The sequence below is a fragment of the Pleurodeles waltl genome, chromosome 8, assembly GCF_031143425.1.
Source record: "Pleurodeles waltl isolate 20211129_DDA chromosome 8, aPleWal1.hap1.20221129, whole genome shotgun sequence".
NCBI classification, from domain to species: Eukaryota; Metazoa; Chordata; class Amphibia; order Caudata; family Salamandridae; genus Pleurodeles; species Pleurodeles waltl.
In genome coordinates this window covers 879,675,328-879,703,104 of record NC_090447.1, presented here as the reverse complement: position 1 = coordinate 879,703,104, position 27,777 = coordinate 879,675,328, and the positions used below count along the sequence as shown (strand labels likewise).

At 44.5% G+C, this 27,777-nt stretch overlaps 1 protein-coding gene across 8 annotated transcripts in view; it reads right to left on the bottom strand.

Moving 5' to 3' along the window:
* The window catches only part of DOCK9 (dedicator of cytokinesis 9), a 989,328-nt gene that overhangs the window by 141,409 nt on the left and 820,142 nt on the right, over positions 1 to 27,777 (bottom strand). For all 8 annotated transcript variants that reach the window (XR_011194943.1, XM_069205169.1, XM_069205175.1 and 5 more), the window contains exons 40-43: positions 10,188 to 10,325; positions 9,721 to 9,903; positions 8,254 to 8,367; positions 5,152 to 5,367 (exon numbers count right to left, since the gene is read on the bottom strand). Coding sequence is in view for 7 of the 8 variants with exons in the window: in XM_069205169.1 (XP_069061270.1) it covers positions 5,152 to 5,367; positions 8,254 to 8,367; positions 9,721 to 9,903; positions 10,188 to 10,325 (651 nt within the window). In the remaining variant the exon portion in view is untranslated. The remainder of the gene's footprint in view (positions 1 to 5,151; positions 5,368 to 8,253; positions 8,368 to 9,720; positions 9,904 to 10,187; positions 10,326 to 27,777) is intronic.

Below are 27,777 nucleotides of genomic sequence, written 5' to 3'. Positions count from 1 at the left end.
AGAAATATCCCATAACATCTAACTTATTCAGTCTGGTTGCAAAGTGGCATCAAGCAACTTCACTGAAGGTGACACTTCGCCTTCATGGACCACCGCACTTATGATATTAGTTACGCCTTAATTATCTATATCACAGAGGCAAGGGAAAGAAAGTGCTAAAAAGAAAGCTTAAGTAGAGATATGAGTATTAAAACTAACCATATCATCCTCAAAAAGAGATGATACATAAAGGCAATATGAAACCTGCAAGAAGAAATATCGATCACAAAAACTTTACCAAAATTCAAGTAACTTCTACATGTAATGGATAGGTCTTTCCACACATTCCTAATTTACAGGTTCTTAAAAATACATCCCAAAAATGGAAGCAGGTCTAAAGAGATAAGCGTCATGTTAAAACAATTTTCTGATAAATCTTGCTTTGTTCACAGACACCACCATGTCAAACTACTTGTGGCTTGTAAAAACGTAAATCAAGACCCACGTCTCAGTACAACAAATGTTTAGGATAGGCACTCCTCTAAGGATTGTAGCAAAGCAAGTGTTCTGTACTGTCGAGTTATTCTGAATCTATCAAGGGAAAAACAGTTTCACATGCATAATGGGTGTCTGATAAAAAAAAGCTATTAGAGCCCGTAAGAAGGGCCATGAAGGTCTAGAAAAGTTTTGACACCCTCCTAATGAAGCTAATAGCAGCTAGAAACAACTCATTTAAAGTCAAAAATTTCAGGTCACCAATATGGAGGTTAAAGTGGTCAATCCATCAACAAAGAAAAAAAAGAAGAAGGTATGGTCTCAGTGCACGAGAACAAATGGCCTTGATGGAAAAGAAGTTACTAAATCTTTCGAAACATGGTCAACATAGAATATAGTGACCTTCAACAGAGACAATGAACAAAGGCCAAAATTACAGCCAAATAATTGCAAACACAAAGGCTGTCCACAGCACAGCAAATCCCTAAAATCTTGCAATTAAGGCAACAGATTGCTGACCTACTTCATGAAGAATAACGTTCTAAAAATGTATTTCATCTGAAAGAATAAGCTACTTTGGTGAAAGACATTTAATGGGGGAGGACTGCGTTCATTACATCAGCTGGGAGTAACCCCTTCACAAAAGCTCTTCAAACCCCAGACCTGTAGGCATAAGTTCGACAGGATGAGGTGCAGACGCAATTCTCTAGACGTGTTACGTTATCCACTCTGGCTTGACTGGTAGACAAGCACAGAGATTACGAACATTTGTACGTCTGGTCATCTAAACCAAGGAGGAGGTAAAGAGAATGTGGCCTAAATATGAAGGAAGTCTCTGACAGAGCAAATTAGTCCAATTGACCCATAAACCGATTGGAAGGAAACTGACGATTCAGCACCTGTAGATGATATTAGAGGTAAAAAGATCAATCTGTCTGGAGTCCCCACTGAGCATCTATCATGACAGACTGGTTCACTTCACGTGTGGTTCACAACCTGTTTAGGATATCTAGCCATTCAACGTCATTAGTTGCAAGATGAGACACAGAAAGGAAGACCCCAGAACTTTAATGCCAAAAATCAGGACCCAACAGACCACCTATCTTCTTGGTGATATAGTACATGCCAGGATGTTGTCTGTGAGGATCTAGACTTACATGCAACGCCAGACAAACAGCTCTCTACTCCATTGATATGTTGACCCTGCTCTTTCCAAGCAAATTCCCGCCGATTGAAGGATTCTTCAGATGCCTTACCCACCTTACCAGTAAATATCTTATTGCCAAGAATTTCATAGATGCCCCCTCCCATTTCCCTCAGCATGTCCTTTCTCCTCACCACCCATTGAGACTGAGGTTAGAAGACTGGTTACAGAGGTAGGGCATCACATCCCTCACATAATGATTCCAGTGCAATCTCAGTTTCTGTTTGGTGTACACAGACATATGAGATCACAGGAAAGTGATGGCTGATTCAGATAAAAGCACTTCTGCAAGTTATAGTCCGGTGTAAAGGCACAACCCTGCACCTCTTCAGCACTACTGCAATAAACTGATGGTGTAGGATAATATTAAAGAGTACTTGACAAAATTTAGTGAGAACCATAGATCTCCTTAACCTAAGATTCTGCTCCACTTCATTTAGAATTTTGTTAAGATTCTCGGAGCAGATGCAAGTCCAAACAAGAGACCAGGCTGGTAGAAGCTTCAGCCACTACAAACTGAGAAACACCCTGTGCAATTTCCTGACTGAACTATGGAAGTAGGCATCCTGAATGTTAGGTAAAACCAAAGTCTACTGCTTACAGGATCACTAAAAGGGAAACCACACAGAACTTTTACAGCTATAGAAATTTGTTCAAACATCAATGATCAAATGTGGGTCTCAAGCAAATGCTGCGTTTACCATCATTAATACCTGCATTACCATGTTTTAGAAAATATCTCACATCCTGCTGGAGAATGTCAAAATGAAGAAAGGGTGGGTACAGAGAAAGAAAGTCTACAAGAGTAACTCCAGCCACCTAGAGCAAAGCATGGCTTACTGAGGAAAATGCTTTCCAGTGATTTTGAAGCGCAGGGATAGGGGTTGCTCACTGTGTGGGGTTTCATTGGTACCCTTAAACAATTCTTATATAAGGGTAAAATAACTACTCAGCTGCTGAAGCTTTGGCAGACGTCTTTTGAATGTTGCAAAAAGTTATCAATTGCCCTACTCTACTTAAATTTCCTCATGGAATTTGAAGACTTGTTCAGAAAGGCATGATACCAGTCAAAGGACATAGACTTGAATCTACTTCAAGTGACAGAGGAAGCCTGCATGGAGTACATCTATTTATGCCTGTAAAGAACTGCTCCAAATGTGTTGAATGTGCTACTAAGCTGCAGTGTTACAAGACAAGGGAGATGTTTTGAAGCATCGAGGCTGTGTGAGGACATTTTTTCAAAGGTACCAAAATAAGATCTGGGAAAGAATTACATTGTTTTTTGCCATTTTCTTAGAAGTCCTGTTCATAACAGTACAACCATGTAATGTTATTAAAACACAAAAGTGAAGATTCTTGAGGCAAGGACCTTGAATTTGTGCCTGTCTATTTTCGTTTCAGAAAGTAAAGTATAAAATATTCTAGGGTTTGCTTTGGCCTTGCAGGTCTTCATCAACAGACTTTACATAACAAGAACAGTGTTTCCTGGCAGGTGCAGCAATACTTTCACATCACAAAATGGCAAGACGCTGGACCCATTCGGCAAATGTTATAAAACATATATAATTAATTCAAGCATAAGTGTACAAACAAGTGCCCTCTGCTGCAGGCATCACAGGAATAAGTGGTGGAAAAACCACCATAATGTCAAAGACAGGTTGGTATTCAGACAAGGGCCAGGGATCACTTGTTGCTTCTGAATAGCAGATGAAGTGGAGCCTCCAAAAAGCTCAGCAGATAGCGCACCGCCCGAAGGATCAGGATCATTGTTCAAAAAAATATCTTGCTCTGGCATTGCTTAGTTGATTTTCTAATCCTGATGATAATCCTTAAATAATGTTGGATCGAAATGCCATCGACAACCCTGGCAATGAGGACACTAAATTGATTAACTCTTTCTGTCTTTCATATACTTTGAGTTGTGACTTGTGTAAACCAACAAACTGTTCCATTGCCTTTATCCGTCATGCACATTTTTCTAAACCTATGCTTTTCGGATTGCACAGGGAATGTCATTCATTGTTATGTTGAAATTAACAGCTTTGGCTGGATTTGTCATCAGTGTGTTATACTGTATTCTGATACTTACAATTAAGTAGTAAACAGAGAGCACTTAATTTACCACACCTTTCTAATTAAGTGTCCTCTCTTGTAGCAATCTCATCTTGCAAGACACACCCAAGGAACTTTTTAAAGATTTGTATTTATGATTTAAATTTTTCTACAGTAAAAATTGTTTAAATCAGAGCACCTGTAAAACATTTTCCGACTTTCAGATTTACAAAAAATCCCAATTGTAAACATTCTGTCATTTTTAATAAATTATGTTCAAGGAATCCATCCACATTTTATGTTTTTATTGTTGAGTTTTTCGATAGCAAGAACATCTGCAGTGGTAGCAGTGTAACTTTAGACCAGCCTTCCAAATCCACTGTGCTTAACAGTGGGGCTTTCATAATTATACAAAAATGCTGTCCTCCAGACTCTTCAAGAAAGCATGCTCTACCTTTTATAATAAAAGGAATTATTCACAGGTTTGCCCCATACCATACAATGTACCATAACAAATTATACATTTTGTTTAAGGGGTTAACATTCTTCTTGTGTAATGAGAAAAATGGATCATATGAACAACAACATATTTCAATGCATAGCCATCCTGGTAGTAGTGATCTCATGAAGGAATATAATGTGGTTAACTGGCTCAAAGGAGGAAAGATAGGCAAAATCAGTCTTAGCCAGCAGATGGGAAATTTAAAGGTGCCTCATCAAAATATACCTGTTGTTCTCTGATTGCCCCAAGAATGAACATGGAATACCAGACCTCATCCAGTATGCACAGGCACACAAATAGTTTTTTATCAAGGTACTCTTGATATGCTAAAGAAGGGGGCTCACCTACAGCCGTAACACCATGTGACAAAGGTATTTTTCTGGTGGAGAGTGCATCTGAGTACCATTAGAGAGTCATAATTGCATCATAATGGTATAAAGGCCATCAAGCTTGCTAAGAGAGATAATAAAGGGAAAACAGATGCTTGACTAAAACAACCAAAATTGAAGAGCAATTCCAATGGAGCCATTTGCCTCTGCACAGATTGGCAGCAGTAAATCTCCAAGGCTCAAGCAGGCTATTCCACCTGAGAAAGTTGCAGGTAGGCCACAGGTTCTCCAAGAGTGAATTCCTATATGCCTCTCTCAGTAAATCTCAAAATCATACATATAGACGAACAAGCCTCAGCAACTTAAGTCAGTAAATCTCAACAACACTTGAAACAACAGGCCTTAAAAGCACACTGTTAACCCAAATACTATTATGAAAAATACTTCAAAGCAAAATAATGTTGCAGTTTTCACTCTTGTACTTACTACTAGCTTGATTTATGCATGCTTCTTGATCAGCCACTATGTCACATTTTTAATATTATCTACATACAATTAATAGTCAATAATAAATGTGTTTTGTTTTGTACCTCAGAGAAATCCCCATTTTTTACATGGATTTTGGCCATGCTATCCAACCAGGTCTTTCTCAGTTCAGGGGTGCTGGCGTATGACTTGGCCAAGCTATACTGGAGATCTACCAGCATTTCAGGATCATTCTCATGCTCCTTCATTTGTGCAGTTGCCATCAACACTGTACGGATGCGTTTAGTCAAGTCCTTCACATCTGAAGAAAAGGAAGTGTGCTGGGAAAAAAGGAACATGTTCGCTTGTGTGAATGATCATAACATACATTACATGCGAAGTTCATAGAAATTTTGGCTATTTTATACTTAAGCCAGCAAAAAAATAAGGAACATGCAGTGGCACAGATGATGGCTCTTCATGCATCCAGCCCTCTTGGACAAACTTTAACACAATGCTTTAAAAACATTTTATATTCATTTACTAATTTCTGAGTTTATGAGGATGCACATATAAAAATGCACATTGGGGATTTAAAGATTTACAAAGTATCAGCAAGCATTGATTCACCAACAACAAACAAATGCAGACTTTCAGATTTAAAGCCTGCACATTTCATTGAGACAATGAAAGTTCAAATTCTCAGCCCTTCTCTCCACCCAGAATAAATCAATCTTACTAAGCATCCGTTTTTTTAATTTTCACCTCCACAAGGTCTCTATAATTGTGCTATATATGCGTTATATAGTAGCTATATACTGTGAAAATATCTGCCCTGTGTGACCAACAACCTTTGAAAGGATACTCTTAGATCGACTGTGAAATCAAAAATACACACAAATCTACTAGACTTGCTCCAAAAACACAACTCATGGATTAAACACCCACATAAGTGAATGGTCACTGGTATTCTAGAGTGGGTGTACAATATAAATGAAACTTCTAAATTTTGCAGCTTCTTATTTTCATGAAGCATAACTGTACACAGCAGTACAATGACAAACATGGGTTTACACTCAGCATAACATGATACATTATATGAGGATATGCTGACACTGCATAGCACACTGCCACAAATATTAAACGGAGTGATTGACTGGATGCATTTACTGTCCAATCAAATATTAATCACTGTACCCTATCAATTATTTAGAGAACCTTCTATACTTCAAAATAATGGTTGGCAAAGCCAATAGGTCTAATTTTGGTAAGAGTGCAATTTTTTTTCCAGCAAACATACGCATTATAGAAAAAATTAATTGCCAAAAATACAAAAAATAAAGGAGTGAGCCAGCATCCATAGCAAAGTAACCCTGACACTGAAGTGCCTACTTTATCCTTTTCAGACTGCTGTGCGGATGTGATCTTGCAAAATGCTGACAACTCGCAATGCAAGAGAGCCAATAGCCAAATTGGGCTGATCCAATGCACCATGCTGTAAGCAGGGGTGAGCAGAAACAAACTGTGAATGATGCTTTAATACACCAATATATGAGGATTCTGAATGTAGATTTGAAGATTTTTGAAAACACAATGCTGATGTGGCCAGACCTAAAAAAGCAGCTTTTGCTACTCTCAAATAGCTCATTGTAAATGCCAAATCTTGATCACATTCTCAGCAACTCACCAATGCCCTTTTTAGCATGATGCCCTATGGGGTAGTGTTCCTTTATCAAGACAATCTGAGACGAAAATAAAACAGACCCTAGCTTATCATTGTTCTCGAACTTTAAAGCTGTTGTCAAATTTCCTTTTCATACATTCACATTCAACTGTGATGATGCTAGCGAGACAAAGTCCTATTTTTTGAAGGAAGAACTAAATGTAGGGGACATATCATTGAGTGGCACCACTAGCAGAATATCACTGAAACAGAAGAGGTGACTTCTCTTATACTGGTTTGTTGGAAAAGGACTACATGGGAAAACTCCCCACTAAGTGAACAGCCTAAAGGAACTCTTCTGTGTGACAGGTAAAGCCTGTGTGTGCTTCTCCAATTCTTCTCTAATAACTCTTATGCTAACTAAGAATGGAGTGCAGAAGCTCATTGTGGCACAGCCGCACTGCAGGGATATTTACTGTTAGACTGGTCACCCCTTTGGCAACAAACTACTATGTAGAGTCTGCTATGGGAGTAGTTAACCCTTTCACTACTGGGGTGTTTACACACTTTTTGCCGGAGCTTTTTAAAAAATAAAATTAAAAAATGTTGGGTTATTTAAACACAAATACCTCCTTGGTACTCAGTTCACCTGAACAAGCTATGTGTTTTTTTCAGAATTTTCAGGACTATGTGTTGTTGCCAACCTCTCATCCATATAGATGATAAAAATGTGGAGTTTTTCAAACGGACAAATATAAATCATAGAACACCAACAAATGAAATGTTACCTAAAATGCCTTGATCCTAGCAATCCCAGATATACGTGGAATTTCTAGGGACTGTAGTCTGTGCTATAATATCTATAACACTGGCATTGATAGCCAAACTGTGGTAGAACAGCGGTTTAACGTACACTCTTTGTTTGATGACAGATATCAAACTAAGGGCTGGGTGGAAAGTATAAAAGCAATATACTTTTTAATTGTGTAGAACCTGAGGAATCTAGTCATGCGAGGCAGTCCTTCCTTGCCTTTACTGGTTGACTTGGTGAGTGTGCTGAACATGACCTCACTCCAATCTCAACAATGCAGGAACATATCCTTATCAAAGCTGGACAGAGATCTGTGTTCCCTGAGGTCTCCTGAATATGAAGGTATAAAAGTTGTGCAGATTTTTAAAGAGATTCAACAGGGGTATACACACTAGATATTAGAAGATCTGTTTAAGGGGGGATTTGAAGTGGAATGGTTGCAATATTTAAGCCACTACATTTGAGAGGCATAGGAATCAAAAACACAAGTATGCAGGTGTAGCAGAACTCAAAACCTAGCATGTTGGTAGCAGCAATGGAAATAATCACCATTTATATCACAGACCTCATCAAATGAAAGAAAACAGTGCCATTACAACACAACCTGCCATCTCAATCGCCTTGTTTTTAAAGCTAATCTGGTGCTCTTAATATATCATAGATTTGACAATCCATTTAAATAACTTTTGCATCCAATTTAGTTTCATTAGGCCTTTTGGAAAATTAATAAATACAATGCACAATAATACTTACCTTAATAAGCCTATCACTGTTTGCGCAGTTGTTAATAATGGACAGAGACTGCTGGAACCTGGTGCCTCCAATTCCTACAACGTCTGCTATCAATTGGCTAACGGAGATTATGACCTTGTGAAAAACAAAGTAAGATAATGATCAAATAGCATCAAACCAGTACTTACACTGCCGAGCAGTTGTTATCACTTACAACAATGGTATGCCTAGGTCTGGAATTTCAATACAGATAAAGCAGAGTAGAAAGTAGTTCACTCCAGTGTGTCTACACTAGAGTTACACAGTTGGAGACCATCATATGAATACGTTTTACAGATTGGAATTGCAAAATGATCAAATTTCAGGAACCCTCCAACGTCAGTCCATTTATACAATTCTTAGTTCTATCTGGAACTCCTAGGATGAGTCATAAATGGGTACAACTGATGAACCACAGAATGCATCTTACGCTTTATGGGAGTTTTAAAAATACCCCTAGACAGCTTCTCATGTGTTTGTAGTTAGTAGAACAAAAGGTGCTTCTACTAAATCTATGCTATGAGGAAGACCAGAGAACGCGGATACAGAAATATAGTTTTTTCATTCTTTACATTCAATATATGTGTTTTAGGACTATCTCAAGGTTACGGACAAAAATATCCAATGACAATTTGTACTATGCCTTGAATACTATGCTACTATATTCATAAGGAATTAGTAATTTATTAGTAAAACTATCAAATTAATTTTGCATTGTGGATAAAAGAGTAATTTGCACTCTTTACAGTAACTTCCTAATCAATACCAAATGTTTACGGAGCAGTAACTCTGCAGTACTCTCTTTAAAGTGGCATGCTCTGTGCTGTTCCCATGCTGCCAAGAACACTACAGAAGATGAGTAATATCATGTACAGATCACATGCAAGAGGTCTCTAATCCCTTTGTTTCCTGAAGTTGGTTGTCTTTGGTGACACTAAGATAAAGCCAAGTCCTAAGGTGCTGGTCTTCTTCATCTACGGTTCGAATTTATACTAGAACATGAGAGTCATGGCATATTACCATTGATTCAGGCTTCATTCCTATCTCAAGAGTAGTCAAGATCAGCTAAACATATGAGAGATGTAAAAAAGACGATGGCTGAAGTATGCACTGTGTGAAAGACCGAGCTCCTGTATCACACTTTGCTAACAAGGTCTTCAGAGAAACCTTACCATGAATATGACCAGCAACCCATCTATCACTTACCGGTATAAATATCTACAGCAAAGTTGGGTTGTGCGAAAGCAAATGCAGCTAGTCATGTATTTCCGACTTACCTTACTTTTCTCTAACTCCCACAAAAGTGTTTCTGTTTCACAGACAAAGCTAACCCCCAGAGAGATGAGATTCTTTACAAAAGAAAAGAAGTATTTGAGGGAGGAGGGATGCTCAAGAAAAATATGAAAATTGACACCTCTCTCAAAAGGATTAAACATGAAAAAAACCAACCTGCAAGTGGGTTCGGACAAATGATTTCTTTCCAGTGTAGTCAAAGTTATTTCTCATTAAGAAATAGAGCAACTGTGATGCATCCGTGCGAATCGAGCTGAGCTTGGAATTGCAGCACTTCAGGATTTCATAACAAAGAGCAGCACATGTGTCAGCCCTTCCCTCATAGAACGTAGAAGGAAACTAGAAAGAGAATGGACAAGTACACATTAGGCACAACAAAACAACAAAATATTCAATTGTCAAAGCCTTGAATTAGTACTCCAAATTATGAGCATGTGACCTGAGCTGACCAAAGTAAAAGCTTCAACAGAACAATGATATTTATTGTGGTATATCTTAATTTAAAAAAAACAAAGGCCTTTTTCTGTCAAGGAAACCATCCATAAACTATACAAAGAAATATAGTAAAACATTTAAATGATGAAGCTAATAGATCTAGAAATAATGAACACTGATCAACTCACCTTATATATTAGTGACCTCAAGGCTGTGAAAACGTTTTTTAGTGCTGTTTCAGATTGGTTCTTTTGAAGAAAGCAAAGGTACACGTCAAAAACCTTTTTCATTAGTGGGTTGTGTCCGTGATCAGCCATCAGTTGGTTCTAACAAAGGAAAAGCAGAGATTATGCTTCTACAGAGTACGAGCAACCACTCCAGAATACAACGCTGTAATTATTTAGTAAGAGAAGGAGACAGTTTATCGTTTAAAAAAGACAAAGGAAACAACACAACACATAGGCCTTGAGGATCTTAGCAGTTGTCACCATCTAACTTTTTGGTTTAAACTTCTTATTGATTTTCACTAACGCAGAGCTATTGACATAACATCTTGTACGAGTATATTATATTCAGCTGTATCTACCCTCCAACTTACACAACACTGACTAAGCACGGCAAATGTTCAGTACATTAATTGGCTTTGAGGTGGCCCTCTAGGTCTCTCAGTTTTCGAGTTGTTCAGGTAGTACATAAATCCGCTCCGTTCCACATAAACAAGTTCTATACCTTTGTTAACGCTCCTTCTGGTGGATATTCTATGTAACCAAACATCACTTATCTTTACAACACCTTCAGGTGCCAGAATGGATCTGGATGCTTGTAGAGCAGTGCTCCCACGCATCACTTGGTGGTGCTGTGCGACTCTGTGATTACTTAGTTCCACCTGGACACGGTGGAGGGGAGTCCATTATAAGCGGCACCCCTGTTCACTGACGTTAGTTTCTGCCCTTTCCATCAGACCTGGCTGATGGGAAGGGCCTTGCTTCGTGAACGGGTGCAGTGATACTCACGTCACTGCCTGACCGATACAAAGGACAGTCATCAGTGTTCCAACACAGTGGTGGCAGCCACCACTGCGGCAGTCTTGTCCCTGATGGAATGAGCCCTCAGGCCTTCTGCAGGCCCATTTTTGGCCACTGCATAGCAGATATTAATGAAGAGGACTATCCATCTTAATAAAGTCAATTTCTGCACCACCTTACCTTTCTATGCTCCAGAGAATCTCACAAAAACCTGATTGCCCACCCAATCGTCTTTGATATGAATGATGTAATAGCTTAGAGATCTTTCGAGTCCAGCAGAGGAACTCTCTCCTCCTTTTTCAAGGGATGAGGCAGTGCAAAGAAAGGTGAGAGGGCGATGGATTGCCCAATGTGAATGGGAGTCACAACTTTTGGCAAGAATGGAGTGTGGTTTTCAGCATATGTTTGTCCAGAAAAAAGGTGGTGTACAACAGTTGCACCGAAAGAACCTGGAGTTCACTCACACAAAGAGCAGAAGTAATTGCAACGAGGAAGACAGTCTTTAGTGTCAAGAGACGCAATGAGCAGCTGCCCATCAGCTCGCAGGCAGTACACATAAGAAATTTAAGGGCAAATAAAGGTCCTGCTGTGGCATGACAAAAGGCTTGGGAAAGAACATGTATATGAAACCGGAGATAAACCTTATCAAAACATGTGATTTAAACAAGGACGGTTGGTCTGGTAAACCTACAAAAGACCAATTGGGACAACAAATAACCCTGAAAGGTGGCCACTCGATTCCATAGACAAAACAAACAATTAAACATTCAATAGTTTGCCTTGTAATGGGTCTGTGCTGAGGACTTCAGACCCGGCCACAAATTTGTCCCAGAGTCCGGCTTAAATAGACATTGCAAATGGACAATGCACAGCAAGGATAACATCCACAACCTCAGGAGGTAGACTGTGAGCAGTCACTGCCACCACTCAATCTCTAAGCATAGAGGTGTTGATTGTGCAAGCCCCAGTGCAGAACTTTGCCCTGCGGCTGCAACAGAAGATCCTCCCAAAGTGGTAACCTGACCTGAGGACAGATGCTCGTGTCCAGAAGTTCAAAGCACCACACTCTCCTGGCCCATTCTGGAGCCACTAGGCTGACTTTGGCTTGGTCATTCCTGATCTCCTCCAGAACAAAGGGCAGAAAGGTGAAAAACAGGTCAGAAAGGTGCTCAGAAGTCCCAGTGCTCCTCTCTAGCCGGAATGCATCTCCCAAAAAGAGCTTTCTTGGAAACTCCAATGTGCAAATGTTTTGACAATGAGTGTTCTCAACAGTGACAAAAAGATCTAACCAGGATTTTTTCCCATTGTTAGAAGATGGCCTGTGCCACCTTATGGTGTAAACGTCATTTGTGATATGCCAGGGGTCACTATCTGAGCTCACTGCTGTGGCATTCAAAGATCCTGCAGGTTCTTTACAGTCAGGGAGATGCCCTTGCACCCCAGCCAACTCCAGAGGCATTATCACAGGAGCCCACTTCACCCTACTTCTGCAATACCATATAGCAGTGAGGTCCGTGAGAACCTGTACCACTCTCTCCCATGATCGATGGTAGGGAGGCTTTTATCGCCAAGTGAAAGACCCACAACTTCAGCACACTGATCTGGAGTCAGGTTTCTATCAAAGACCTCTGATCTCCACATCTCCCAGATGACCTCCTCAACCTAGCAGCGATGTAACAGTCCGCAATGGCAGCTCTGGGTGAGGAAAGAAAGAGGGGTCTGCTGCCGGTCCTGCAATTGAGCAGCCACCACTGCAAAGCTTTTGCAGTCTTTTCTGAAACCTGAATGAAATCTGGCAGGTTCCCTTGGTGCAGGGCCCACAGAGACTTCAGTTTCCACCGCAGAGTCTGCATTTGTTACCTGGCATAGTTGATGAGTAGGATGCAGCACGTCAATAGGCCAAGAAGCCCTAGAATCATTTTCACTGTGACCCAGGATCGAGGCTGAAATATTGGGATCATAATATGAATATCCTTGACTTGAATAAATAAAGGGAAAGCTTTGAACTACATCATGTCCAATCAGCTCCTATGATAAGAAGCCTTTCTAAAGGAGTTAGATGTCGTCTTCGGCACATTTCTTGAGCAACCTCAATGACGTCAGGAGGTTTGCCATCATCTTGAGGTGATCTACGACTGACTGTTACCTCAGCAACTAGGCTGCTTTCAACAGCCAGTCGTTGAGATGAGGGAAGACTGGAATCCCCAACCTCCAAAGCTGTGCTACAACCACCGCCACCATATTCATGGCCACCAAGGCCCACTGGGTGAGGCCAAAGAGGAGTACTGAAAATGCTCTTGGTCTCCCTTGAACCACAGGTAACAAACAGTGGGATGAAAATAACTGTCCTGCATGTCCAATGTCACCATCCAGTTGCCTGTATCCAGGGCAGGCAGAACCTTGGCCAGTGCAAGCACTTTGAATTTGTTTAAGGCATTCAAAGGAAGAAGATCTAAAATGGGTTTAAGGCCTCCATGCTTCTTTGGCACAAGGACATAGCAGGAGAGACAACCAGTTTCTATTTTAAAGCTCAGTATGCTCCTCATGGCTTTTTGGACAGCAGAGCATCCACCTCTTGCAATAAAATGAGCAAGTATTCCTCGTAAAGTCTTTCTGATGTTAATAGAAAATGCTGTAGGCCGAAAAGGAATGGAAGCACATATCAATATTGAAGACCTATCTGTCGGACAACACACCTTGCCACCCTTGCACAAAATGTTTGATTCTTCCTCCCACAGGGTAGGCTTGCACCTCCAAGGATAAACTAAAGCAATTTGGAGGCTGATGCCACAAGGGTGGGGGACTGGAAGATTAATGTCTCTGGTGAACTTGTACATTGCCTGCCTGATCCCTGTCCCTAGTCGTAAAAGGGCTCCACAGACTGTAGTAGGGGCAGAGGGGCCTGGCATTGCCTGTATGTCAAACCTCTGGACTAGCCTTAAAATGGCCAAAACTGATAGAGGAACTGTCTGGCAAGTGTTGAAATGTGCAATGGGTGTGCCAAGGCCCAGCTGTAGTTGAAGCAATACAGGGTGGAATCAGCTTTTCTGCAAACAGGCAGGATCCTGCAGATCCCCAGAAAAGCAAGTGGATGGAGCACCAGGCTAATGCCAACTGCTTGCCACAAACAATCTGCAGTGTCTAGGCCACCCAAAATATTGCATTTGGCAACAACCTGAATAGTTTAATAGTTTGAGCCAGGGAGACCTAAAACTCTTCCAGGACTGAAGGTAAGATCTTGCTAACCATGCCCTAAAGGGCATGTATATATCATAATAGTAGGCAACTTGCATTGATTGACCTTAAAGACCTAGACTGGTCGAGAAAATATTAACTTCTCGAACGTCTAAATTAACTATGACCTCTGTCTGGGCCAGGAGATAAGAAATGAATTGGAATTTACTTTGCTAGAGGAAGGCTGAACCACCAGACTCATAGGAGCAGTGTTGAGTCACACACAAAAAAAGGGTTGCCGGTGCTGGTCTGTGGTGTCTGACTATCTGCCTGTTCAATGGCAAAAAGTCCAGGTGTTGGAAAGATGTTTGTTGAATGGCAGTAAGGGCTCAGAGGAAGCTTACTCATGCTGAAAACGTCTGTAGGAAGATTATATTTGACCTCCAGTGAGGGATGCTGTAGATCCAGAAAGTCAGCAGCATGTCTAATCACTGTGGCAAAGAAAGCACTTTCTTCTGCCGGTGACCTGGAGAGGGGATCTGTGGAGAGGGGAGTGAGGCTTGGAGAGGGGCGGGGGTGGGGAAGAATCAATCCATTAACAGGGGAAGTATCAACCCCACTGATCTCCTGTCCTTATACAAATTACCACCATCCTAATATGGGAGAAAATCATTCCCATGATCTCTGTTGTCATATCTTAGTGGCAGCAAACTCTGATCAGAGTCAGAAGTAAAAAGCTGGTGGAGCAACTGAGGGCATCTTTGTGTCAGAGGCAGTGTTTTGTCTGAATCCGACTGTACGGGAACAGAGTGAAATCGGGATGTGACCTTGACCAGGAAAGAGATGAACTTGGCTCACAGTCAGACATAAGCATCAGCATCAACAATGAGTCCCTCTCCGGCGCAGGCGGCATCAAGACCAGCACTGACATCGAAGAGACCAGCACTGGATTGGAGCCGGAGTAGAAGTTGGCACACGAGTGGGTGTGGAACTCAAGGCAGGTGCGAGAGGCACGGACCAGGACAGTTCTGCCAGCAGTAACTCAACTGGAGGCCCCCGCGGAACCTTGGGGCCCGAAGACACATCTGGGGGAACTGGAAGAGTGGCAAAACGTGCAACATGTCCTCTCTAAAGGCCTCATTGTTCTGCGTTGTCACCAATGACCTGGGGACTTTGAGGGGCATCGGGTTTAATTGTGGCACTGGCGCTTGAATCAGCAATCGGGTGAGTCGCACATTTATGCCCTTGTGACTTCTCTAAATGTAGAGAGCAGCAGAAAGAGAATGGTTCCCACTTAGCCTTCTAGCCCTTCGACTTACCAGACGATCTTGACTGCAAAAGGGGTCTGTTGTGGAAACGGGCTAGAGAATGGGAATGAGTCGACGGCCTCTACTTGGAGCGGGAGACAGACCTCATGGTTCTGGACTGCTTTTGGGTTCAAGAGGGTGCATTCTCCGCACGACTTGGGGACGTGCCATAAGGTTAAATAACCTAAGAGACACCTTGTGCAGGCCTGCCACTGATATCTGTTGCGATAGTTGCAGCATGATTCGAATGCTGCAGTTTTAGGCAACTTTTCATTGCAGACTGTTTTTTAAAAAAAAAGTTTTGAAGAACAAAATCGTCATTTAGGCGAAAAAAAGAGAATCAGAGCTCCAGATCTGCTTTCAAAGGCGCAGAAAGAAAGGAACTGCTGGCGGTGTGAACAGGTGGTGTTTATATGCGGCTCAGATTCGGGGAGGAATGAAGTCAACATACAGTTGCATGGTGCCACCTAGGGGTGCCTGGGAGCACTGCCGTGAAAGATTCTGAATCTAGTCTAGAACACGGCATATTCTAAAGATGAGGAATATGCGGTAAGAAATATGCACCAGAAATATACTTTTACATCCTAATTTCTATTCCACATAACGTTATAGCATCCTCACATGGAAAAAGAAACACGTAAGTGTTCCAGTTGCTGGAAGCAATTTAGAAGTGGATCCGAGACCTTTAGGAATTTTGCTCCAGTACCTGTTACAGCATACATACACCTTTCCATTGCCACAAATTATAAAACAGCCTTGTATCTGTAACACCTCATATCTTTCCAAAGAGCGGCAATTGGCATTTTGGCTGCTCTCAACATTTGTAATAACCATGCTCATAATGCCCTACTAATGTCATCAATTTTGGGTTGTTTTATTGCCATCCAAAACACAATTATGCATTTGATGGGGGGGAACCCTAACCCTCCCGTCCTGTTACATGGTCTAGAACTTCTTTACCGTATATTTGAATTCACTGGCAGTCGCACCAAATGTGTATAAATGAGCCTACTTCTTCAAAGAATTTCAAGCATGTACATGGGAAAAATACTTTGTGTAGATACTGTAGGGTTAGATGCTACTGCAAAATTAGATTTTAAGAGGATTCCCTACATGGGCTGCTTCTAAACGGGCCAAAGAGGTCTTCCAACATATTCACTCACTCTTTCTGGCCTACCTCATGTAACGGTGCTATGACCCATCTCTCTTAGTGATCTGCTAGTCTGTACTATTTTATAGAAGTAGGATACAGAAACCACCACCTTATATTGCCTGATAAATGTCTCAAATTGTTCTAGCAGCCTGTTAATGCAATTTTGTTGGGAAAAGGACGAAGAGATAGATACTACAACCTGTGTCTGCTAATCTGCTTTACAGTCCGAAGTGCATTTAAACTTCCCCTGGTGGAACAAGTCAGCCAGTGTGTGGCATTCTCACTTTTCCCACTGCTTATCGTTTTTCCCGGACATTACTGTGACAACTGGAGGTTCACACAGATAGATGTGCTGGGTGATGGGAATGCTGTTAGATGGGTTTGCTTTGCTATACCATTCTGTACTTCTAGCGTTGTCTTCACTGGTTTGCCAATGTAAGCATTACCAGGTCTGTGTCTTTTTTTTTTAGCCAGTCCAGTTTCAACAAGGATCTGGCAACCACTGCCAAGTTTATCAGCATCCATTGCAATTTAGTCTTTGTAGCCACCCAGTCAGCTACGACATGGAGATGTGCTGCTTGCCAATATTTCAGGATGTCTGAACATGCCAAACCTCACTTTCTTTCAGGGTGTAGGAAGCTGGCTCTTTATACATCAAAATTATATATGTCATGCAAAGAGTCCAGACGTTCCCTTACCAGTGGACAGGGGCTTGCTCTAGCAATCTCAAGGTGCTCTTTTAGGGGGTAGAGAGTCGAGCAGCCTTAGGCTTATGAGAGAGGAGCGTTAGACATTTGCAAATAAGCAAATACACACACAGTCAATAAATGAGACACACATCCCAATAAGGAGATCCACACCAATTTACAAAAATAACAAGTATCTTTACATGTGTTTAGGCACCAGAATCAATGTGATCAGGCAAGCACGTTTTCAGGAAAAATCTTTAGTTTTTAGAAGTCGACACAGTGCAATTTTTGAAAGCCGCAATGGTATCCTATGGAGGAAAAAAATACAGCAAACAGGTATAGTACAGTGACTTACCAGACCAATCTCCTGCACTCAAGGTAAGTATTGGGCAAGGGTCAGGCCCAAACCAACTGGTCACACTGGGTGGCACTGGAGTGGCCAGTTGCAGAGGTGTAGTAGGGCAATGGGTGCCCAATGTTAGTCAATGGGGATCGGTCTGGTTGAAAAGAGGCTGCAGGTTTGGACAGGGAGTCCAGTTGAGGAGAACCAACAGGTGGGCTCAAGTCTTGAGATGCTCGGGGATGTGGGGACAGCTTAGGTCCTCTTCTCCACAGAAAAGGGAGGACGGACGCAGAGGTGTCCTGAGGTGTCCAGTTTTCTCCATGGGGAGCACTCGTGGTTGAGGGGGCCTGAGGGCAGAGTTCACAGTGGGCAAGTACAACATTGGCTTTGTCTCTGGAGGGTCGGGAGACCATGTTGGCACCGTTGGTCCAGTTGAGCTCAGGCTATGCGGCTTGGATGCAGTGGTGCTTTCAGGTGTCAGGTTTCCAGTGGTCTGGAGTCATCACAGTTCTCTTGGGGTGTCTGCAAGATGCAGGGAAGTAGCTCTGTTGCCCCACAGGGGTTCCTCGTTCTTTGTTTAAAGGCAGGCAGCCTTCCCAGACTTTTGGAGGCACAACAGCTTGCAGGACGAGTCAACTTTGTCACAAATCAGCAGGAACAGCAGACAGGCCGGCAGGGCTGGGGCAAAGTCAGGTGCTTCTTACTCATTCTTTGCTTTTGCACCTTTTGAGTGTCTTTCTTCTGCATATGTCAGAAGGAATTTGATTTCTTGGTGTCAGGGGTGCCACTAAAAATTAACTAAGGGGCATTTAGGGGGGGGTGTAGGGTAGTAGCCAATGGGCTACTTACCCCTGGTTCACTGCACCCCCTATATGACCACTTCCTGTGGGAAGTGGGCATAGTCCTGTCCCAGAGTTCCTAATTCTGCCAACACCAAGGTGGCAGTTTTAAAAATATTTCCACATCAGGCAGTTTACATCTTAGGAGTCAGACTGACCTGAGGGGTGGACACACCTCTCTGAATACTAAACTTCCCACCTGTCCAGGTGTCAAATGGGCCCTGGGGCAGGGAGATTGGCACCTCTCCTTTGAGCAAAGCCAGATCCACATACCAAGGGCGGTGGGCTTCTTTGAAGCCCCTTGCCTTGGAATGCAGATTTGCAGGTCATCCTGTTGGGTGGGGAGTGTAAAGACCTCTCAAAGAGCAGGCTTTTTTTCTGATCACCCGAGAGCAAAGGTTCTCACCCTTAGGGGTCAGAAGCATGTATGGTGGTGGCAAGCTGGCTGAAACTAGCCTGTCTAAACACTGGTAGTTGGTAGGTTTTCAGGGGGCACCTCTAAGATGCCCTCTGGGTGCATGTATTAATACATTCAACACTGGCATCAGTGAGGGTGTATTAATACAAGATGTTTGATACCAAACATCCCTATTTTCAGTGAAGCCATCATGTAGCTGGGGAATTTGTATTGACCAGTGTCCAGCACATGTACTTAAAATGGCTTCCCAGTTCCCTCACTATGTCTAAGAATCAACAAAGACCTTCTGCAGATATGCCTTCGTGTAACATAATGCACCCTGCCTTAGGGCTGTAAGGCCTACTGGAGGTATGACTTACATATATTGCACACAGTGTTAAGGGACAGGGCGCACAGGCTGTGCGCCATGTCATGTTTTCACTTTTAGCTGCACCAAGACACGCAGTCTGCAATGGCAGTCTGCAATGGCAGTCTGCATGTGCTAGGTGAGGGGTCCCTGAGGGGGAGGCACAATACATGCTGCATCCCTTAAGGACCCTCTTTGGTACCCATGCCCTCAGTACCAGGGGTACCATTTACTAGGGACTTACAGTAGGGCCAAAGGTATTGCCTATTGGGGAACAATTTCACAGACTTAGGGAAAGAGATTTTTCATTAAGGACTTGTTTAGCAGGAACCCATTGCAGGAAAATTGCATCACGTACCAGGCAAAAAGTGGGGGTGACCATTTCATAAAGGGGCACTTTCCTACACAAGGCCATTAGGATTTTTTGTGCCCACCCTTGCACCTTGCTGTGACAGGCACTGAGAGCGACTGGAAAATATACAGCAGCAGGATAGTACATTCCTCATGCGCACATGTATTCTATCTAGACAGAACATAAATTATTGTCACCAGTCTCATGTCCTCCTCTCCACTTCTTTTCAGTGGAGGCCAGTTAGCTTTATTCTATCCCTCCAGATTACTAGTGAGGTATAGCCCGAAAGTGCTTTACGTTTGAAGGTGCCTACTGCAAACTTTGTATACGTACCCTCTCCGCATGAAACCCCCAAAGGGTGATCTTACTGATGCCTAGTTGTCCACAAATAGCATTGGCCAGTGATTCCAATGCAAGGGCAAATAGTAGAGGCAACAATGGAAAATTGTGACTTCTCCCACTTTCTAGGTAAGACTAATTTTGAGAAGTCATTGTCCAATTCTAACAAATTCCTGTGATTCCTAAACCCATAGCTAAGGTTTTGACGCAAGTGTCTGTATTACCAAAAATGGTTAATCAACTTCATGAAAAAGGGAGATAGGGGAAGAAGGTTCAGTTTGATGACTTTGTCATTGCATTCTCTGTAGGCCTGGGAGGAATTTCGATTACACCAGAGTAACTAGAGAAATTTTAGTAATTCTGCATTACTTTTTGCTGCAAAATTACTAATAATTACCCAATTACTCCTTCTTGCGTAATTAAGGGTAATTTGGGGAGAAACATCCTAAAGGAAGAGCAAATTTAGAGAGCGGCTACTCACGCTGCCTATTTCTGTTCTGCTGCACTTGGTGCTGTTTCTTAGCACAAAATGCATCCTCTCAACCATTTTGCATGTGAAGGTGCATTCTGAGCTAAGGAAATAGCGCTAAATGTCGGTAGTACGGTAGTAACTTGGGGGGAAATCCTACGCCCAGAGCACATTTCGCGAGCATGAGAATGCTGCTCAAGCTAGCTTTTCATGTTGCGTAGTATTTAGTACTATTTCTTAGAACAAAATGCATTGTCATGTCCATTTTAGACGCGAGGGGGCATTTGGTGGGGATGCAGTTCCAGGTCTTGGCGGCGAGGTGGGAGAAGGATCTGCATCCGGAGGTGGTGCGTTGGATGCGGGGGACTGTAGCGAGTCGGCGGAGCTGTCGAGTTGGTATGTGGAAGTTTACTCGTTCGTTGAGGTAGGCCGGTCCAGTGTTGTGGAAGGCTTTGTGAGCGTGAACGAGGACTTTGAAGATGATCCTTTTGCTGATGGGCAGATAGTGTAGGGATCTGAGGGGGGCAGATATGTGTTTGTGGTGAGGGAGATTGAGGATGAGACGTGCGGCTGCGTTCTGTATTCAGTGAAGTTTTCTTTGAAGCTTGGCTGTGGTCCCTGCGTAGAGGGCGTTGCCATAGTCCAGTCTGCTGCTGATGAGGGCGTGGGTGACTGTTCTTCTTGTTTCTAAAGGAATCCATTTGAAAGTCTTGCGTAGTATGCGAAGGGTGTTGAAGCATGAGGATGATATGGCGTTGATTTGCTGGGTCATGGAGAGAGGTGAGTCTAGAACGATGCCAAGGTTGCGTGTATGGGAGGTGGGTGTTGGGGGTGGTCCGAGGTTACTTGGCCGAACAAGTTTCTTACATTCGGTAACAATATATCTGGAGAAATATTCTAGTTGCAGATTCCTTACCTTAGAATTTCCCCCAGGAGTCACACTGGATCCGGGGGATTTTTCTTTGAGCAGTACCCCAGCGTGGCGTGGGTTGACTCTGCGGGAGTTGTTGGCGTTGTGGTCGCCATGATAATGTCGCTGTCATATACATGTGTCACCCTGGCACGCTGATGTCAGTTTCATTTCACAACTTTCCACGCTAGGGCCCTTAAAGGGAAGTTCCTGTCCCTAGAAATCAGTTCGCAGAGTGGGGAGGATGGGCGAGTTAGTAAGGAATCTTCAGCCAGAATATGTCTCTACCAGATATATCGTTACCGAAGGTAAGTAACTTGTTCATCTGATAAAGACTTACCTTAGACTACTCACCCGAGCTATAACATCCCAGGTGGTGGGCTGCGAATTAAGATCACACCAAAAAGTCCTGCAGGACCGAACGGCCAAAGTAGCTGTGTCTGCTGACTTGACTATCCAGGCAGTTATGTTTATTGAACGTGTGCAGGGATGCCTACGTTGCTGCCTTGCAGATATCCAGGACTGGAACTTCGCGTGTTAACGCTGTGGTAGCAGCAGTTGCTCTGATAAAATGACCATGCAAACCCTCAGGGGGCTGCTTTTTCGTCAAAGCGTAGCACATTTTAATGCAAAGGACTACCCCTCGCGAGATGGTCCTCTTCTGCACCGCCCTTCTTTCTTTGCACCCACATAACCAACAAAGAGTTGATCGTCCACCCAGAAATTTTTGGTACAATTGAGGTAGAACATCAACGCTCTTTTTGGATCCAGATGGTGGAGTCTCTCCTCCTCATAAGAGGGATGTGGGGGTGCATAAAAAGTAGGCAAGGTGATTGATTGGCCTACATGAAAAGGTGTCACCACTTTGGTATGAACCACCACCTTATCAGGATGGACAGCCAGAAATGGTGGCTTCGAGGAGAGAGCCTGGAGCTCACTCACTCTGCAAGCAGAGGTGATGGCAATCAAAAAGGCAGTTTTAAGAGTCAAGAGCTGCTGGGGACAGTTGTGGACCAGCTCGAAAAGAGCGCACATGAGATATGTGAGGACCATGTTCAAATCCCACTGGGGCTTTATGGACGGGATAAGAGGGAACATGTGGGTGAGTCCTTTAAGAAGCCTCCCAATAATGGGAGATTTGAACAGATATAGTTGGTCTGGCAGCCTTAAAAAGGTAGAGTGGCAGACAAATAACCCTTCAAGGTGCCAAGAGCAGAGCCCTGTTGGGCAGGAGAAAGAATGAAGAGGAGAATCTCCGAGAGAGGAGCAGAAAGGGTATCAACAGAATTGTTGATACACCATGCCACAAATTTGTTACAATGACAGGCGTATACCGTTTTGGTGGAGGGACGACTGGCTGCCAAGATAACATAACAGACTTTGGGCAGAAGGCTGAAAGCTTTCAACTGCCACGGCCCAATCTCCACACAAGGAGGCAGAGACTGGAAAGGTTCAGGTGAAGGACCGTCCTCTACTGCTGCGACAGCTCGGGATACCAGACTTTTCGTGCCCAGTCCGGGGCCACCAGAATTACTTGGAACCAGTATTGTCTGATCTTCTTCAGAACTCTGGGCAGAAGTGGTATTGGCGGGAAGGCATAAAGGAGGCCTGAGCTACACTTGTGACGAAAAGCGTCTGCAAGTGACTGCCACCTTGTAAACTCCAAGGCGCATAACACCCAACATTGCGTGTTCTCTGAGAAGGCGAACAGATCTAACCAAGGCACTACCCACTCCTGAAAGAGACCTTGGGCAACCTCCGGTTAGCGACGGCATTTGTGATCTACTATGCATCAATGGCTGAGGTTGTCTGCTCTGGCGTTCAGAGAGCCCACCAGATGTTGAAGCACCAGTGAAATGCCCTGACGTTCCAGCCAAGTCCAGAGGCGGAGAGCCTCTTAACAGAGGGTCCACGACTCACTCCGCCCTGCTTGTTGCAGTACCACATGGCGGTGGTGCTGTCAGTGAATATCTGCACCACTTTCCCTTTGAGAGAGGGAATGAATGCTTTCAATGCAAGCCAGATCACCCAGAGCTCCAAACGGTTGACGTGGAGCCCGGACTCCGCCAGAGACCAGAGGCCTCTGATCTGCGCCTCTCTCATGTGGCCACCTCATCCCAGGAGTGACACATCTGTCACTATCGTGAGATCTGGATGGGGAAGGGAGAGAGATTTCCTGTTGACCCCATTTGGATTCGATAGCCACCACTGCAGATCTAGTGCAGTTCCGTCGGAGATCTAGACCTTGTCGGAGAGATTCCCCTGATGCTGCAACCACTGGAACTTCAGGTCCCACTGCAGAGCCCACATATGCCATCTAGCATGTTGGACCAGCAGGATGCAGGAGGCCATGAGGCCCGGCAGCCTCAGAATCATTCTCACCGAAATCCAGGACAGAGGCTGAAACATCGGGATCATAGCCCTAATATCCTGGACTCGCTTTTCGGGAGGATAAGCCCAAAACTGCACTGTGTCCAGAACAGCTCCAACGAAAGGGAGCGTCTGAGAGGGAGTCAGGTGTGACTTCGGCACATTTATAGTGAACCCCAGTGAATGCAGAAAGTTCAATGTAGTCTGAAGGTGGGAGAAGACAGCCTGGGGCGGGTTCGCCTTCAACACCCGAGATAGGGGAAGACTGAAACCCCTCACCTGCCCAGATGAGCTGCAACCACTACCATCACTTTTGTAAACACCCGAGGGGCACTGGTAAGGCCAAAGGGAAGCACAGTGAACTGAAAGTGCTTGTGACCTACCACGAATCACAAGTAACGTCTGTGGGCCGACAGGACGGGAATGTGGAAATAGGTGTCCTGCAAGTCCAACGCTACCATCCTGTCTCCAGGGAAGACAGGATCTGAGCAGGAGTTAGCATTATGAACTTCTCCTTCTTGAGGAAGAGATTAAGGGACCAAAGATCTAGGATAGGATGAAGGCCCTTGTCCTTTTTGGTCACCAGAAAGTAGCAGGAATAACAACCACAGCCTACTTCTGGTGCAGGCCCACTCTCTATGGCGCCCTTGGTCAAAACAGCCTTGACTTCCTTGCAGAGAAAAGCCAAATAATCCTGCAAAAGATGATCGAATGATGGTGGCATGGTCAGAGGGGAAGTCTCGAAGTAGAGGGAGTAGCCCCTTCGTACAATTTGCAACACCCACATGTCCATAGTGATGTATTCCCAGCGGGGCAGGTAATGGCGAATCCTGCCGCCAACTGGCCCAGGATATTCCAAGGGACTAGGAAAGCTGGGAGGCAGCAGAGGGGGCTGGAGTGGACTGGGTGGAACGCTGGCTCCCTGATCCACAAGAACGTAGGATCTCTCATTCTCACAGAGGCTGTGATGCATGAGCGGGTCAGTGGTCAGGTGGAAATTAATGCGGCTGGGTGACCCTTCTATAGTGCCAAAAGGAGTGAAAAGCAGACTGAGGGGGCGAGGAGCAGCTACGAGGCAAAGGGCCCGAGCCGTAGTCCGGGAGTCCTTGAAGCGCTCGAGTGGTGAGTCTGCTTAGTCTCCGAAGAGACGGGTGCCATCAAAGGGCATGTCCATCAGAGATTGCTGGACATCTCCTGATAAGCCAGACGTCCTCACCCAGGTGTGGAGCCTCAAGGCCACTGTCGATGCAACCGATCTACCTAGTGAGTCAGTCATATCCAGTCCACAACGAATCATGAACTTTGCTACATCTCTCCCGTCAGTAACAGCTTGGGAGAGAACAGCCCGGGCCTCTTCCGGAACTCGAGGCAGAAACTGCAAAAGGCATGCGGTGTTCACAGACCACAGTGCTAGATTGGCAAAAGAATTTTTTTTCTTCCCAAGGTTATCCACTCTTTTCGATTCCCCTTCTGGGGGAGCGGAAGGGAATGCGCCAGATGATGAAGAAACCTGGATCACAAGGCTCTCAGGCGTAGGATGCTGTATCAGGAATTTTGGGTCGGTCTGCGCAGGCTGGTGGCGGCCGGCAATCGTCCTATTCACAGGAGCACCTGTAAAAGGTGTGGACCAGGTACCCAGTAGGACGCCCGTAAGGGCTTCATTGTAGGAAAGGAGGGGTTCCGAACTGGAAGCTCTAGGCTGAAGCACCTCGGTCAGGAGGTTAGTCCTGACCTCCACAGAAGGAAGCTCGAGATCCAAAACCTCAGCAGCCCTTCTTACCACCATGGACTATGAAGCTCCCTCCTCCATAGTCACAGTAGGGAGAAAAAGCATGCTAGCAGGAGAAATATCTAGTCCACTAGTGTCACCCAAATACTAAACCCAGTCCATGTCAGGGTCAAGCTGGTATTCTAAATGGTCCAGAGACCACTCTACACTATCCTCATATCCATACCCATAGAAAGAAGGGTCTAGATCTGCTCTGGGCCCAGGAGAGCCGATGGAAAATGGAATTGGCATCGAGCGATGCAGTTCCAGCTCCAGGTCATTGGGGATAGGAACAGGATTGACCTCAATTGTGGGCCCAACCGACATCTGGAGCATCGACATCTGTCCGACGCCGGAATAGGTTATGTTGGCACGACTGGCGTCAATACGGATCAGAGAGCGGATCCGGTGGTGTCCCCTGGAGCAGGAGCCAAAGTCACCGACATAGAACCTGAGTGGGCCCTCACCCACTCTCCTGGACCCAAAGGCGCAGAGGACGGGTCGGTTTGGCCAAAGATGAGGTGCATGGCCTCATAGAACTCTTTCAACTGGGCAGGGATGACAACGGCTCCCGGAAAGTCAGGGAGGCGCGGAGCCGACCCGGATGCAGGCTCCAAATGCAGAGGCCCTGTGCATCTACGCTCTTCGCGCATCATATTGTCTAAGCGACGGGGTGAAGTCGAAGAACACTTGGCCTTCTTCGACTTCTTTTTCTTGTGACCCGATCATCCCGATGACTTGGACGAAGAGGAGTGGTGATGACTCCGCGAGTGGTCTTGTGACCTTCCTCTCGAACAAGACCGGGAGCAACACAAAGTTGGGTGCTGGGCCACCAGGAGCTTCAGGGACCGCTTCCTCCAAGCCTTCGGGTTCATGGCCCAACACTCAGAGCACGACTTCGGGCTGTGGTCATGCTCCAAACAGCAAAGGCAGACGAGATGCTGATCCGTCACCGACACAATTCGGTGACAGGAGTCACAGGGTTTAAACCGTTCTTCCGGGACATCCCTTGACGCATCCAGAACTAGTCAAAAGGTAGTCAACAAAAGTGTCACAGTTAGTCAAAAAATGGCTAGGGGTAGCTCTTCTCCGAATCTGCACGTAGGCTGGCATGGAAAGAAAAGAACTGACGACAGTGCTCCAGGGTGGCGCTTATATACGACCGCAACATCATCATGGTGACCATGATGCCAACGACGGCCTTGGAGTCGACCGACGCAGGAGTACTGCTCAAAGAAAAATATCTGTATCCAGTCTGATGCCTGGGGGAAATTCTAAGGTAAGAAATCTGCAACTAGAAGTCTCCATCAGATTACACCAGTATACCCACCAGTATACCATACTCCAATCTACCCCAATCCACCTCACTCCAGTGTACCTCAGTCCAACCCACTCCACTGAACCCAACTCCACTGCAATCTACTCCACTCCAATGCAATCTATCCAACTCCTCTCAGCTCTACCACATTCAGCTTCACCCAAATCTACCCCTCCACTCAAATCTACCACACTCCAATCTACCACTCTCCACCCTACCCCAATCTACCACACTCCATTCCACCCTACCAGCCCAATATAAACCACTTCACCCCTCCTCAATAAACTACCCAATCCCAATCTACCCCATCCAATCCACCCCACACCATTCCCATTTACCCTACTCTAATCCATTCAATCGGTTACACCCTAATCTACCCCACTCCACTCATCCCCAATCTACCTCCCTCCACTCCAATTTATCCCATTCTACTCCGCACCACTCCACTCTACCACAATCCACCCCACTCCAATCTACCCATTCCAATCTACCCCACTCCACCCTTCCCCAATCTACCACACTCGATTCCACTCTACCCCACTCCACTCTAATCTACAACATGCCACTCACATCTACCACATGCCACTCACATCTACCACATGCCACTCACATCTACCCTATTCCAGTTTAATCTAATCCACTTCAATCTACCCTACTGCATTCCATTCTACCCCAAGCTACCCCATTCCTATCTATCTCGCTCCAATCTACCTCACTCCAATCTACCCCACTTTACTCGAGTCTACCCCACCATTTTCCACCTAATCTATCCCAACCCCTACCTCACTCCACTGTAATCTACCCCACTCCACCCTAATCTACTCCACTCCAATTGACCTCACTCCATTCAACCCCATTCCACTTCAACCTACCCCACACCAATCTACCCCACTCCAATCAAACCCACTCCACCCCACTACAACCTATCCTACTCCAAACTACCCCACCCCATTCTACC